The sequence below is a fragment of the Cavia porcellus genome, unplaced genomic scaffold (assembly GCF_034190915.1).
Source record: "Cavia porcellus strain 051 isolate PalLab524CR breed Dunkin Hartley unplaced genomic scaffold, mCavPor4.1 scaffold_8, whole genome shotgun sequence".
NCBI classification, from domain to species: Eukaryota; Metazoa; Chordata; class Mammalia; order Rodentia; family Caviidae; genus Cavia; species Cavia porcellus.
Window position 1 is genome coordinate 86146087 of NW_026947491.1, and position 14190 is coordinate 86160276.

Here is a 14190-nt window from a genome sequence, read left to right on the forward strand (position 1 = left end):
CTATTTTTGTATGTTGACCTTGTACATGCTTTGCTAAGTTCATTCACTATAGGAGCTTTCCCCCCTGAATTCTTTGTGATTTTTCCAGCACACAGTGTGCAAGAAGAGCTTTACTTCTCCCTTTCCATTCTATCTCTTCTTCCTCCTCCTCTGCTTCTTCCTCTACTTCCTTCTCCTCCTGCTGCTGGTCTTACTGCATTGCCTAAGACTTTGTAGTAAGAGTGGGAATCTTTGTGAAATTCTCAGTCTTAGAAGACAAACATTCAGTATTTGGCCACTCACCTTTTATCTGTGGGCTTTTTTACCTGTGCAAGGAAGCTTTCTGTTGCTGTGACAAAATTCCTGAGATAAATAATCTAAAAAGAGGAAAGACTTTTGAGCTTACAGCTTCTGAAGTTTCACCCTTAATCCCCTGTTCTCCTTGCTTTGGGCCTGTGGTGAGGGAGAACATCCTGGAGGGAATGTGTGGTGAAGCAAAGCTCTTCCCATCATGTCAGCTGGGAAGCAAGTTATCCCCTTCCGGGTTCCCTGCCCAGTGAGCTGCTTCCTCCAATCAGCCTCTGGCTCCCAAAGTTTCCATCATTCCCAGCAGTCCCCTCAGCTGAGGACCAGGCCTATAACACACGGATTGTATGGACACTTACGATCTAATCTGTAACTGTTCTTGGGTTGGCTGACGGTGTTTCTTGTCTTCTTTAGCCTAGTTTGCCGGGAGATTTTAATCATGGATAGATTTTTTTCAGTGTTTGTGCTTCATCGATTGATACAATTATGTAGATTTTCTCATTTATATATTGAATTATATTCACTGATTTTTGAAGGCTAAAACAAATTTGTATTTTTGAAATAAATCTTACTTGGTTGTGTTATGCAGTCTTTTGTGGATTCAATTTGCATAACTATAAATGTATAGTTCTCATATTATTAAAAATCAAATGTATACTTATTTTTTGTAATATCTGTTTAGGTTGAGTATCAGAGCAATGCTGTTCTTTTTTAAAAATGTTTTTATTTTACAGAGACTAAAACAAAAGAGGACATAACAAAGCAGATCAGAACAGAACAATTTAAGCAGCACAGTATTTCAACCCAAGACAACCCGATATAACAGTAGCTACCATAATGTCTCTTTCCTTGAAATAATTGAATATACAAAATAGTATCAAACATAACAAAATAGTATAAAACCATTAAACAGAATAAAAGTACTACAGGGCATTCAGAACCAAATAACAGAAAATGAACAATGGTTACTATATTATCTCATTGTCCATAAAAAATTTGTTTATACTACCACACATAGTAAAATCCAATAAGATACAACATGATAGAACCAATGGAAATGGAAGAACAAAAATATGATAGGACTTCAAAACAAGATGATATTAAATCATCACTGGCTATTATAATGTCTTGTTTTCTTCAAAATAGCTGTTCATATTATCACAGATAATAAAATCAAACAACCCAGGATAAAACCATTCCAACTAATGAATGGAAACATTATAAGGCTTCAAAGCAATGCAATGGGGAATCATGATTACTGTAAACTTTTATGTACACTTACCATTTCTTACACTAGAAAGACTATATGGTATTTATACATGTGAGTTTGATTTATTTCATTTATGAGTATGGTCTCAAGTTGCACTCATTTATTTATAAATTTCTCAATGTGATCATTCTTAATAGCTGGGTAGTACTCCATTGTATAAAAATACCACAACTTTTTTTATCCATTCCTCGGTTGTTGGACACTTAAGTTGTTTCCAAGATCTGGCTATTACAAATTATGCTGCTATAAACATGGGTGCACATAATATCACTGTGGTATGATGCTTTTCTTCTGGGAATATGCCTAGGAGTGGAATAGCTGAGTCAAATGGGGCTTCCAATCCCAGTTTTCTGAGAAAGCTCCAGACTGACCTCCACAATGGAGGTCTATACCAGTCTACACTCTCACCAACAGTTCAGGAGCATTCCTTTTTCCCCACAGCCTCTCCAGCATTTGCTGTTGGTAGTTTTCTTGATCCTGGCCATTCTTTCTGGAGTGAGATGGAATTTCAGTGTTATTTTAATTTGCATTTCTCTAATGAGTAATGATGATGAACAGTTTTTCATGTATTTATTTGCAATTTGTATTTCTTCATCTGAGAACTGTGTATTTATCTCAGATGTTCATTTTTGGGTTGGGTCTTTGAATTTTGGGGATCTGATTTTTTAAATTCTTTATATGTTTTAGACAGAAGTCCTTTGTCTGAGGGACAGTTCACTAAGATTTTTTCCCAGTTTGTGGGTTTTCTTTTCACTATGCTAGAGATTTCTTTTGACATGCAGAAACTTTTTAATAAGACGTGGTCCCAGTTATTGATTCTGTGAAGTATTTCCTGTGCAGTTTGATTCCTATTCATGAATTCTCTACCTACCCCTATGTCTTCAAAGTTTTTACCCAATTTGTCTTCCAACAGATTTAGTCTTTCTGTTTTAATATTCAGATCTTTGACCCATTTAGATTTTGGTTTAGTATATGGTGATAGACATAGGACTAGTTTTAGTTTTTGGCATATGAAAAGCCAGTTTTTCCAGTACCATTTATTAAAGAGACTGTCATTCTTCTAGTGAACATGTTTGGCCCCTTTATCAAAGATAAGGTGGTTGAGTATGTTTGTAGTTGTGGTTGTATCTTCTAATCTATTCCATTGATCTTCAGATCTGTTTTAAATTCCAGTACCATGTTTATTTTACTACAGTTGCTTTATAGTATAACTTCAAGTCAGGGATTGTGATGCCTCCTGCCTTGCCTTTGCTGCTTTGAATTGCCTTTGCTATTTTAGGTCTCTTCTGGTTCCATATGAATTTTAGGAGTGATTTCTCTAGATCTATGAGGTATGTTGATGGTATTTTCATTGGGATTGCATTGAATGTGTATAAAAGTTTTGGGAGAATGGCCAATTTCACAATATATATTCTTCCTATCCATGAGCAAGGGATGTCTTTTCATTTTCTGAGATCCTCTTCGATTTCTTTTTCAGGATATTATAATTTTCCCTGTATAGATCCTTTACTTTTTCATGAGGTTAACTCCTTAGTATTTCTTTTTTTTTTTTTGGATAGTAGTGTGAAGGGTGTGACTTCTCTTATTTCACTCTCAGTGAATTTGTTGTTAGTGTATAGGAATGCTGTTGACTTTTGAGTATTGATTTTGTATCCAGCTACATTGCTGAATTTATTTGTTATATCTAGGAGACTTTCAATGGAGTTTTGGGAGTCTTCTGTGTAGAGTATCATGTAATCTGCAAATAATGATAAGTTAACTTCCTCTTTTCTTATCTTTACCCCTTTTATTTCTCTCTTTTGTCTAGATGTTCTGGCTAGTATTTCCAGTACTATGTTGAGTAGGAGTGGTGATAAGGGACATCCTTGTCTTGTGCCTGATTTTAAAGTATAGGCATTCAGTTTTTGTTCATTTAATATGATGCTGGCTGTTGGTTTGTAATAGGTGGCCTTTATCATATTGAGGTGAAGACCATCTATTCCAATTTTCTGTAAGGTTCTTATCATGAATGAATGTTGGATCTTATCAAAAGCTTTTTCTTTATCTATAGAAGTGATTATGTGATTCTTACTTTTGGCTTTATTGATATGGTGGATTACATTTATTGATTTACGTATGTTGAAACATCCCTGCATGCCTGGGATGAATCCCACTTGGTCATGGTGTATGATCTTTTTGATGATTTGCTTCATCCTGTTTGCCAATATTTTACTGAGAATTTTTGCATCTATGTTCATTAGGAAAATTGGCCTGTAGAACTATTTTTTTAGTTGGTTCTTTTTCAGGTTTTTGCACTACAGTAATATTGCTTCCAGAAATGACTTAGGAAGAATTGTTTCCCTTTAGATTTCATTGAAGAGTTTGAAGAGTGTCAGCATTAAGTCTTCTTTGTATTTCTTGTAGAATTCCGCAGTGAATCCATCTGGGCCTAGGCTCTTCTTTGTAGGTAAGGACTTAATTACATTTTCAATTTCATTAATAGAAATTGGGTTATTCAGCAATTTTACATCTTCTTGACCCAGCTTTGGTACTTCATGTTTTTCTAGGAATCTGTGCATTTCTTCTGTGTTATCAGATGTACGAGAGTAGAGGTTTTTGAAATAGGTGTTGATGATCTTCTGTATTTCCACAGAGTCTGTAATGATTTTGCCTTTTTCATTCTTTATTGCATGAATTTGAGCTTTTTCTTTCCTTTGCAAATAAGGTTGACTTATCAATTTTGGTTATTCTTTCAAAGAACCAAGTCTTTGATTCATTGATTCTTTGGATTGTTTTCTTTCTTAGTCTCTATTGCATTAATTTCTGCTCTGATTTTTATAATTTCCTCCCTTCTTTTGGCTTTCGGCTTGACTTGCCCTTCTTTTTCTAGATGTTTGAGGTGTAGCATCAGGTTGTTTATTTATATTTGTTCTGTTTATCTGATGTGGGAACTCAGTGCAATAAATTTTCCTCTGAGGACTGCTTTCATTGCATCCCACAGATTCCAGTAAGTTGTATTTGTATTTTCATTTGCTTGTAGGTATTGTTTAATTTCTTCTTTAATTTCCCCTGTGACTCCCTGGTTGCTCGAGTGTATTATTCAATTTCCATGTGTTTGTGGGGTTTTTTTTTGCAGTTTCTTTTATGATTAATTTCTAGTTTCATGGCACTATGATCTGAATACATGCATGGGACAGTTCAATTCTTTTGCATTTATTTAAATATGTTCTGTGGGCTAGTATATGGTCTATTTTAGAGAATGTCCCATGTACTGCTGAAAATAATGTATATTCTGATGTTGGATGCAACACACTGTATATATCTATCAAGTCCACAGGTGTTCACAGGTGTGATTCAGTTCTGTTATTTCTTTCCTGGTTTTCTGTCTGGTTGATCTGTCCCTTGGTGTCAATGGTGTGTTAAAGTCTCTTGTTATAATTGTGTTATTGCTTATTTGATTTTTCATTTCTATTAATACTTGCTTTGTATAACTGGGTGCTCTGGAATTTGGTGCATATATATTTAAGGTTGTTATCTCTTCCTCTTGAAGTTTCCCCTAACCAGTATGTAGTGACCTTCTTTATCTCTTAGGATCATTCTTGGTTTGAAGTTCACATTGTCTGCAAATAGAATAGCTACTCTCACTTTTTTTTCAGTTCCTGTAGCATGAAGTATTGTTTGCTATCCTTTGACTTTTAGTTGGTGAGTTTCCTTTTGGGTTAAATGGGTTTCCTGTAGACAGCATATGGTTGGATGTTGTTTTTGATCCATTCTGCCAGTCTGTTTCTTTTAATTGGTGAATTGAGACCATTTACATTAATGGTTATAACTGTTATATTGGTTTATAGTTGACATGTTATCTTTCTGTTGTTAAATCTTTATCTTCCATTCTGTTTGTCTGTCTTGCCTAGTGGTTTTTTCCTATGTGTATCTAAAGTGTCTTTCAGTATTCTTTACAGGGTTGGCTTGGTGATCATAAAGTTCTTCAGCTGTTCTTTGTCATGGAAGTATCTTATTTCTCCATCCATTTTGAAGGACAGATTTTCAGGGTACATCAGTCTAGGTTGGAAATCATTTTCCTTTAGGATCTGAAATACTTCACTCCATGCTCTTCTTGACTTTATTGTGTTGAGAAGTCTGCTGTGATTCTAGCTTTTCCTTTTAGGTGATCTGTCTTTTGTCTCTAACAGCTTTTATCTCTAACAGCTATGTTGGATTTCTGGGATGGTGATTATTATATGTATGGGTGTAGTTTTATTTTGGTTATGGCTACTTGGAGTTCTTGATATCATTTGTGTTATCCCCTTCTTTTTCATTTATCGCTATCAAGCTTACATTGTTTTTCTTTGCATCATCTTGCAGCTATTGAATTGTTATTTCCTGATTCCTTGTTAATTTTAAAAGATCTTTCCTTTCCTATTCACTAGCTGCAATATTGTCTTAGAGGTCAAATTCTATCTTCATTTTTGTTGAGGTGGTTTTGACAATTTTCAATGGACTTTTGATTTCCTGTATGTCTCTGTGAATCTGCTTCATATATTCTGTTTGTTTCTTGTATTGTTCTTCCAGGGATTCTTTTTATTTTGTTCCTCTAATTTTTTAACTGTGTCTTCTTTAGATGTGTTCAGCATCTCTTTAATTACTTTTATCATTTCTTCTTTTACTTGGGAGATTATTTCTAGTTTGAATTCCTTTAAAGCTTCACCGAGTTTCTTCTTTATTTCAGTTGCTATTATTTGAGGTATTTCAGGTGTATGGCATATATTTTCTTCTATGTACATGGCTTATAGGCTTTCTTGGGATGGGCTAGAGGTCTGAGATTGCATTTTGGTCTTTCCTGTTGTCATTTCCCTATATTTCCATGTTTCAAGTGTTGTTCCAAGGCTTTCCCTGGATGTGTTGGAAATCGTCTTCTATGCCTGTGGCTCCTGGGAGTGAATGGAGGTTGCTGAGTGTGGTCCAGTAAGTCCCACTTGACCTCCCGTGTTCCAGGAAGTGGGGTGGGCACCTAACCACTGTGGATGATGGTCCAAAGCTCTCCCCGGGCAAGGACCAATGTGCTGGAACTCACTTCATGTGCCCTCACCTCCCTGATTGAAGACTGTTGCTGGGTCTAGTCAGGCCGCAATCACTCCCAAGCCTAGTCTAGTGTGGCTGGAAGCTGGGTGAGTCCTTGACCACTGGGAGTGATGATCTTAAACTCTCCCAGGGCTTGAGATGGTGTGGCAATGCTGTTACTAAAAACTGAAATTTAAAACATATTTTCTCCTCTCTTACAAAGTTTGTATTGAACTATTTCTTCCTTATGTGTTTAAAAGAATTCAATAATTAAGCCATCTGATCTTATAGTTGGATTTTCTTAATTATGGATTAAATTTCTTTAATACATTGCTACTTATGTCATCTTGTTTTCTTGTGTTTTAATATTTATGTCTTTCAAGGCACTAGACTATTTTATTTAAATTACCAAATTTGTTGGCATACAGTTGTTTAGAGTATTCCTTTAACTTTTTGAATGATCTTTGAATCTATACTGATGATCTGTTTTTCAATTATGATACTGATAATTTATGTTTTCTCTTCCAGATAGGGGTTTATCAACTTATTTAGCATTTTGAAGGAGTGGCTTTTGGTTTCACTGATTTTTCTCTGTAGTTTCTCTGTTTTCAATTTCATTGTTCTGTACTATAATCTTTACTTTGTGTCTAATTCACTATTTGTTTTTACATCCTTCAAAGACAACAAAGATCATTGTATTGGTCCTTTCTTTTTGTTGTAATTTAAACTCATTAGTTCTCTCTAGGCACTACTTCAGCCATTTTGATAACTTTTTCTCTTTTTTTCTTTGCATAAATTTTTTATGTTGCATTTTGCTTACTATTGTTATTTTCTATTTTTGTGATTTGATTTCTTCTTTGACCCATGAATTGTTTATAAATTGCTTAATTTTCAGCTGTTTCAAGGCTTTCTTGATACTTTTTTGTTTTCTATTTATATTCAGTACTGTTAAGATCAGAGAATATGCTTTGCAAGTTTTATTCCTTTGAAATATATTGAGGCTCATTTATTAGCCTACCACATAGTTTATCTTTGTAAATGTCCATCTGTATTTTAAAAGAATATTTATCTTATAACAGTTGGGGGTAAAGAGTGCTATGAACATCAGTTAAGAACATTGATAATATATAAACCTTTAATATCATTTTTAAACCAAAGCCTGTAGTATTTTATTACAGTAAATAGAGTCAAAGGCTTTTGTAGGATTATTTTCCAAGTCATGTTTCATGGTCAAAGTAATTCAGAACTAGAAAATAACTCATGATAGAATGCTTTAAAAAATGTATTTACTTAACTGTAATGCCAAACACTGGCTTTCATTTATTTTTATTCATGTTTTTCCCATGGTGATGTAGAGAATCTTCAACTCAATATAAATATTTCATAAATATTTGACTATTTGGGTATACACCTCCACAATATCTCTCATCTTTTAGCAAGAAAGACACTAAAGAGTAAAGATCTGACATAACTAACAAGTTAGAATGAAAAGGAGAATCTGCTCCAAATATTTATTTCTCTGAGGTAAAGGCATCACACACCTATTCAGTTAAGAAAAGCATCTTGGGCTGGTGATATAGCACAGCAGCATGAGTGCCTGCCTGGCAAGTACAAGGTCCTGAGTTTGATTCCCATTATCAAAAAAAAAAAGCATCTTTACAATTCAGGATACTTTTAAAACTTTTAAGCAAAGTCTGAAACACTTAGCCACTAATTAGGTGCTGAATAGCAGAGCTTATGCCACGAAACCCCAGGGAACAGGTTCCAGCAACTCAGGCTCCTCCTGTTGGTTCTCACAAAGGGTGCTTATCTAAGCCAGCAGGCTGGTGCTTCTGCTGAACTTAGGTAGCATCTCTTTGGCTCCTTTTTCCTCTAATCATTTTCTTTGATGTACTTTAGGAAGCTATCTTGACTCTTAAAGTGCTTAACACGTGCATCAGTTTTGTCCTTGTTTAAAAGGCCAACCGCATGTTGGATAACGTTGCAGACTGTTGAAATTTTGCTGTGGTAACATTTGTGAGGCGTTCCTTCACAAATAGTACCCATTCCCTTGATGTCTATTGTATTAGCCATCTTTAACTCCTATCTATGTAGCTTAAGAAACAACCTTATGTTTTCTAAGAGGCCTTGATGGCTTATGCTAGGTTCTTTCTGCTTACCTTTTGTATCTGTTTTGATAAATAAGTAGAAGATGCTGATTCAAGCCAAAAGCCAAAGTCTTCCATATCTTCACTGATTGTGTTCTTATCTGAATGAACCATCAATTACCAAGAAAATTCTGTTAAAATATCCAATGATGATTATAGATATGGTCCCTCTCTCCCATTAGTTCTGACATTTTTCTTCACATACTTCTAAAATCTATTGTTATCCACACATATAGTTATAATTGATGTAGCTTCTGGATGTATTCTTTTGTTGTTGTGAAATATCTGCTTTCAGGAATTTTTCAGGAACAGTCCTTTTCTTCATGTTTGCAATTGCAAAGTTGTATATGTTTATATAATTCTAGTACTGCCAAGTTCTCCCCCAATATTTGGCTGCTACTGCTTGTACATCATATTTCACAGGGCTGAGGGAACTGTACGCTCATAGGTACAGTTGTTACCGCAACAAGAGTGTTGGGCGGTAACAGGACCAGTGCAATATCTGATAAGGCTGTGGCACCAGAGGAAGGAAGAAAGTGGAAATTACTGTGGACTTTCTGCTACTTTTTGACTCTTAACCCATAAAATGAAAAGGGATGGACCACAGGCTTCACAGTCTTTGGTTCTGGGCTTACTTCCTGTCTTTGCTAGTTATTAACTGTATGGTCTTGGGCAAGGTATTTAACTTGTTTCATCATGTGTAAAATAGGAACACATAATAACATATAATGTATTTTTAAAAATGAAATTTTATATATGTACGTTACATACATATATACATTGTACATCTCTATACACCCATTTACAGTGCTTAGCAAAGTATAAGTGCTCAATAAATATATTTTATATATGTATTATTACATTTTGTTATATTACACTTCTTTCATGTAGTCTAGTCCCAATTTTCTTGTTAATTTCAGTTGTGAGCTTTAATCCTCTTTCATTTCTTTTCCTTATTTTTCCCAGTTGTCTCTGACCCCACTCCTTTTCTTAAGTTTTGGTGTCCCAGCCCTGCCAAAACTAGATTTAATAACCTCAAGAATTACAGACTGCAATTAAGATAGTTTCTGCTTGCTCTGATTACTATGCCACTCCTCATCAATCTCCAGAACATGACCAGGACTTTAATTTTTCCTCTGGAAAAAAACCTGGAGTTACCAGTTACCAATGTGAACATAAATAACTGGCATTTATGTACCTAGTTCATAAGCGCAACCTGTGTGTACTTGTGATGAAAGAACACCGCTTTGCCGCAAAAGAGCCCCATAAATATTTTTAGCAAAAATCATCAGGAGAGTTTTTAAAAGTCCATTAAAACAGACATTTGAAAACTCAATTCGGCATCTTCTTTTCCACCCTGGGAAGTATTCTCTCCTGAAGCATTCCCAGCTAGATGGTGTTTGATGTTCCTGACCCCAAAGCATGATGTGAAAGATCATGGTTTTGGATATTGCTTAGCCTTGGTGCTTGCTCTGAGTTATTTAACTTTTGGTTTGTAGATTCTATGTGGCTATCATCCTCTCTTGCGGCTCTCTCTTTAGAGAATCCCCTCCTAAACCCACATCCACATAAATTTCCCCATTATAGGCTTTCATCCATGTTGTCACAGTTTCCCCTTTTCACGTAAGTATTTTTTATCAACGCCAGCCTCCTCTACTGGACTGCAGGCTCCAAGAGGCCAAGGACCAGAACATTCACTGTGCTACTGTCCCCCCCATACCCAACACATCACTGCACATAGACTCAGAGTGTAACACAGCGCGTGGCACACAGGAGGCACTCAGCAGGCAGCCTCCTGGCCCAGTCCACGGAAGGCTGTCCCGGGGGCGTGGAAGGAACTAGTCTGACCCACATACCCCGCCCACGGCTGGGGAACTCTCGGCTCCCAGCCCAGCTCCCAGGAGCCTCCCGGCCGCGCCCTCTCGTGACGTCACGTGGGCGGGACTTCCGGCCGCCCAAGTTTAACAGTCCAGGCGGGAGCCGGAAGCGCCGGGCGGAGCGGTCTGCGCCGTGGCCCCCTGTTGTTACCCTGTCGGAAGGTGAGGTTATGGGGGCGCTGGGGTCAAGTGGTCACCGCTGGTCGTGCCCCAGCCCTCCCCTTCCCCCCAGCCCTCCCCTTCCCCCCAGCCTCCTCCCTGTGACCTCAGAGTGGGGGCCGGAGGCGGCCTGGTCCCGCGCGCCTCTCCAGCCCTGAACCCGGGCGGCGGCGGGGCGGGGGCGCGGAAGTGCGGGCGCCTGGGGTCGCGCTCATCCGCGGCTCTCGGCTGCAGCCCGATAGGTGGCCCGGGCCAGCCAGGCGTGGTTAGCTGCGACTTTGGGGAGTGCGCTGATCCCGGAAAGTTTGCATCTTTCCCCAAAGTCCGTCTTGCTTTTCTGTAAACCTGAAGCACGATTCCTCGGGTAGGCACTTGGTGCATTTTAAGGGGTAACTCCCTTGGAGAGCTCTTCGGAAAGCGGGATGCCTGCTGGTGCAGGAAAGTTGGAGAACTTCTGTTTCAGCGGGGTGTGGTGGTTGCATTGTCTCAGAAGCCGCCAACTCCAAGCCGGTGTGCTGTGCCCGGTGTGGTGTCCTGGCAACTGTCTTGGGATGGGCACCCTTTCTGAGAGACACAGGTCACCCCTCTTTGTTGGGTGGATGGGCGGGGATCACTCTCCCCGCCGGTTGTCTAGAGAGGGAAACGTGCCAAGACTGCCAAAGTTGCCGTCCCGTAAGTCGAGGCAGGTATTTTGGAACTCGGGTTTTGTGAATCTTGACTTCGGTGACCCGCCCACTACACCAGTTAGCCCACGGACCGAAGAAAGTAGCTTGCGTTTGTTTACCGGCCTCAGGGGTCTGCCTTTCCAGTGTCATTGTTTCTTTTTGGAGGCGGGAACCCCGAGGGCACGTGTTACATCTGTTTGAGTCATCAAGTGGAAACGCTGAATGTCTGCGTTTGCCCAGGTGACCTTAGGGTTTTCAGTAGCACTGCGTTTATTTGATAAAAGCATAATGCAAAATTTGAGTAGTTTTCCGGGTTAAATGCTTTAGCCTTTGTATTAACATATTAAACAGTTTGTCTCGAGAATGAAAGATTCCTATAATTTATCGTGCTATTAACTTGCCCTCCGAATCAGAGTATATTAGACATAAATCTGATGCTTTGTTGATGACTTGCGAAACTTGTCTGTGATACCACTATAGCTGTGTAGTACTCTTGCACTGTCCATGCTAGGATGCTGTGGGGAGTTGTGTTTCTAGGCCCTTCTTTCTGCCATGTATTTTTGAGCATGTTTTTTTTTCAACTGTCATCTTTCTATTCGACTTGTTACTCTTGAAATATCTGCCTAGAGTGGCTTGCTTGCCTTCTGTCTTCCAGACTGTCTTGGGTTGTGAAATCTTCGTTTTACTATTACGTGTTTGAACTACAAGACGGGCTAAGGAGGTTGGATATTCTTATAATTGGTGTGGCGAACTCATAGAAGGATCGACTAAGAATACGTGATGTGGTGTAAGTTTTAGAACGATCAGTCCAGCTACTCCAGGGTAAGTACACTGTGGAATACGACAGAGGTAGACAGAGCCACTTATTTTATGCTGGATGCTTCAGCTTTTTTCTTCTTTTTTTGGTTGTTCTTAATTGTATTTAAGATACGTTTCTGTAAACTTTTTGTAGGTGCAACCATGCAGGAAAACCTCCGATTTGCTTCATCGGGAGATGATATTAAAATATGGGATGCTTCATCTATGACACTGATAGATAAATTTAACCCACACACATCACCACATGGAATTAGTTCAATGTGTTGGAGCAGCAATAGTATCCTTTTTTTAAAAGGAGGTACCTTTTTATTTGACATTGAAGCTAGTACCAGTGAAGTTTTTGCATATGACACATGATGAGAACTATATTTTATGTGACTACTGTATAAGATGAAGAATAATTTTGGAAAATAGCGCATTGATTTTACCTGTTGATTTTTAAAAAAATATTTAATTGCCACCTACTTTATTCAAAAACAGTGCTGTTACAAAAATTGTATTTTACTCTCTAGATCCAGACCATAAAGTACTTGTCCTGTCAACAGTTTATTTATGGAACCAAATGGGATATAGTGGGTCATGGTATAAAAGTTTTGAAATGAGGTTTTGAATCTACATTTGGGTATTTCTAAATCCAATGTAGAAACTAGTAAAGGAGAAATAAGATGTCCAAAGCTAAAAAGAATTATCCTGCATGCCCATCTTAGTGATGTTCTGTTTGTATTTCTCTTTCTGTATGTAATAAAAACATCATTTCCTAAACAGATACGGTGAAATTATATACATTGAATTTCCCTAAGTTTCTGATACCCTCCCTGGCCTGATGAGCTCCTAATTGTGAATAGAATAAATGAGGGAGTGAATCCTATTTCTCACCGTGACAATGGTGACGATGTTAACATTTCAGTTCCCATAATTCTTTGTTGCAGAGGCTTTCCTATGCATTGTAGGGCCTTTGGAAGCGTCCCAGGCTCCTACCCACTAGTTGCCAGTAGCGCCCAGTCTTGGACTACTGAAAGTGGCCCTTTACCAACTCCAGTGTTCAGTTACTCAAGTTTGTCTTTTTTTTCATGGCACTTGCTATTACTGTATGAGACCAAAAGTGTCTTAAGAATTGCCAGAATTAACCCCAGTAGAGAAGCACTCGTGTTTGTAGAGCCCTGCTAAGTACGCTCGTGACTGTGAAGATGTCCTATGAAATTGGTGTGCTAAGAATTATTCTTGTGTGACTCACTTACCCTATTTAAGCAGAAAGCAAGTTTTAATATCAAAATAAAACGTTCTACATTCATTGATTAAAGAAAAAATTCAAGCTTTAAACTTTATGACCACTATCTATTGCAAATACTAAACAAAAATGACAGCTTTTCTTCTTTAATTAAATTTACTTCAACATTCCTTGATTTTGTATTAAAGTAGTGGCTGTGAATGAGTGCTGTGTGACTTTGTGAAGGGTGGTCTCTTGTCTCCATTTCTGTGGTCTCCTGTCTGAGGCTGTATGCAGATAGGCCTCCTTCCTGAGGAGCTTTGACGCCCTGGGGTGGTGGAAGAACCAAGCTTTCCTAGATCCCTCAGCTTGGGATCCTAGTGTAGATTCCAAGGATGAGATTAGTGTGAGGTGCCAGAGAAGTTGGTATTTTTGTTTTGATTTTTGGTTTCTTTAAAGTAGTGTTCTCATTTTTCTCATGTCTTTTAAAAAAAACTACAAGAGACATTTAAAAAGGTCTTACCCTCTTATATTATGTTTTCGTCCTTTTCTGTGGTAAAGAAGCCAAGGAAAGAAGGAATTTGTATTCCAGTTTTATACTACCTAGGTAAAAATGATTTTGTTTGAATCATACGAAATTTAAGATCCTTGGTCCACTCACAGAATATCTGAGTGGTGTGCAATACCCTGAAGTCTCACAGATAGGACTCAGTGTGTGATTGGC

General features: G+C 37.9%; 1 protein-coding gene across 1 annotated transcript in view; it reads left to right on the plus strand.

Annotated features, from left to right (window-relative positions):
- The first annotated feature begins 10638 nt into the window (after positions 1-10638).
- The window catches only part of Nedd1 (NEDD1 gamma-tubulin ring complex targeting factor), a 39257-nt gene continuing 35705 nt past the window's right edge, over positions 10639-14190 (plus strand). Inside the window, exons 1-3 of the mRNA XM_003475877.5 lie at positions 10639-10778; positions 12096-12262; positions 12393-12536. Of these exons, the coding sequence (XP_003475925.2) occupies positions 12401-12536 (136 nt within the window). The 5' untranslated portion in view covers positions 10639-10778; positions 12096-12262; positions 12393-12400. The remainder of the gene's footprint in view (positions 10779-12095; positions 12263-12392; positions 12537-14190) is intronic.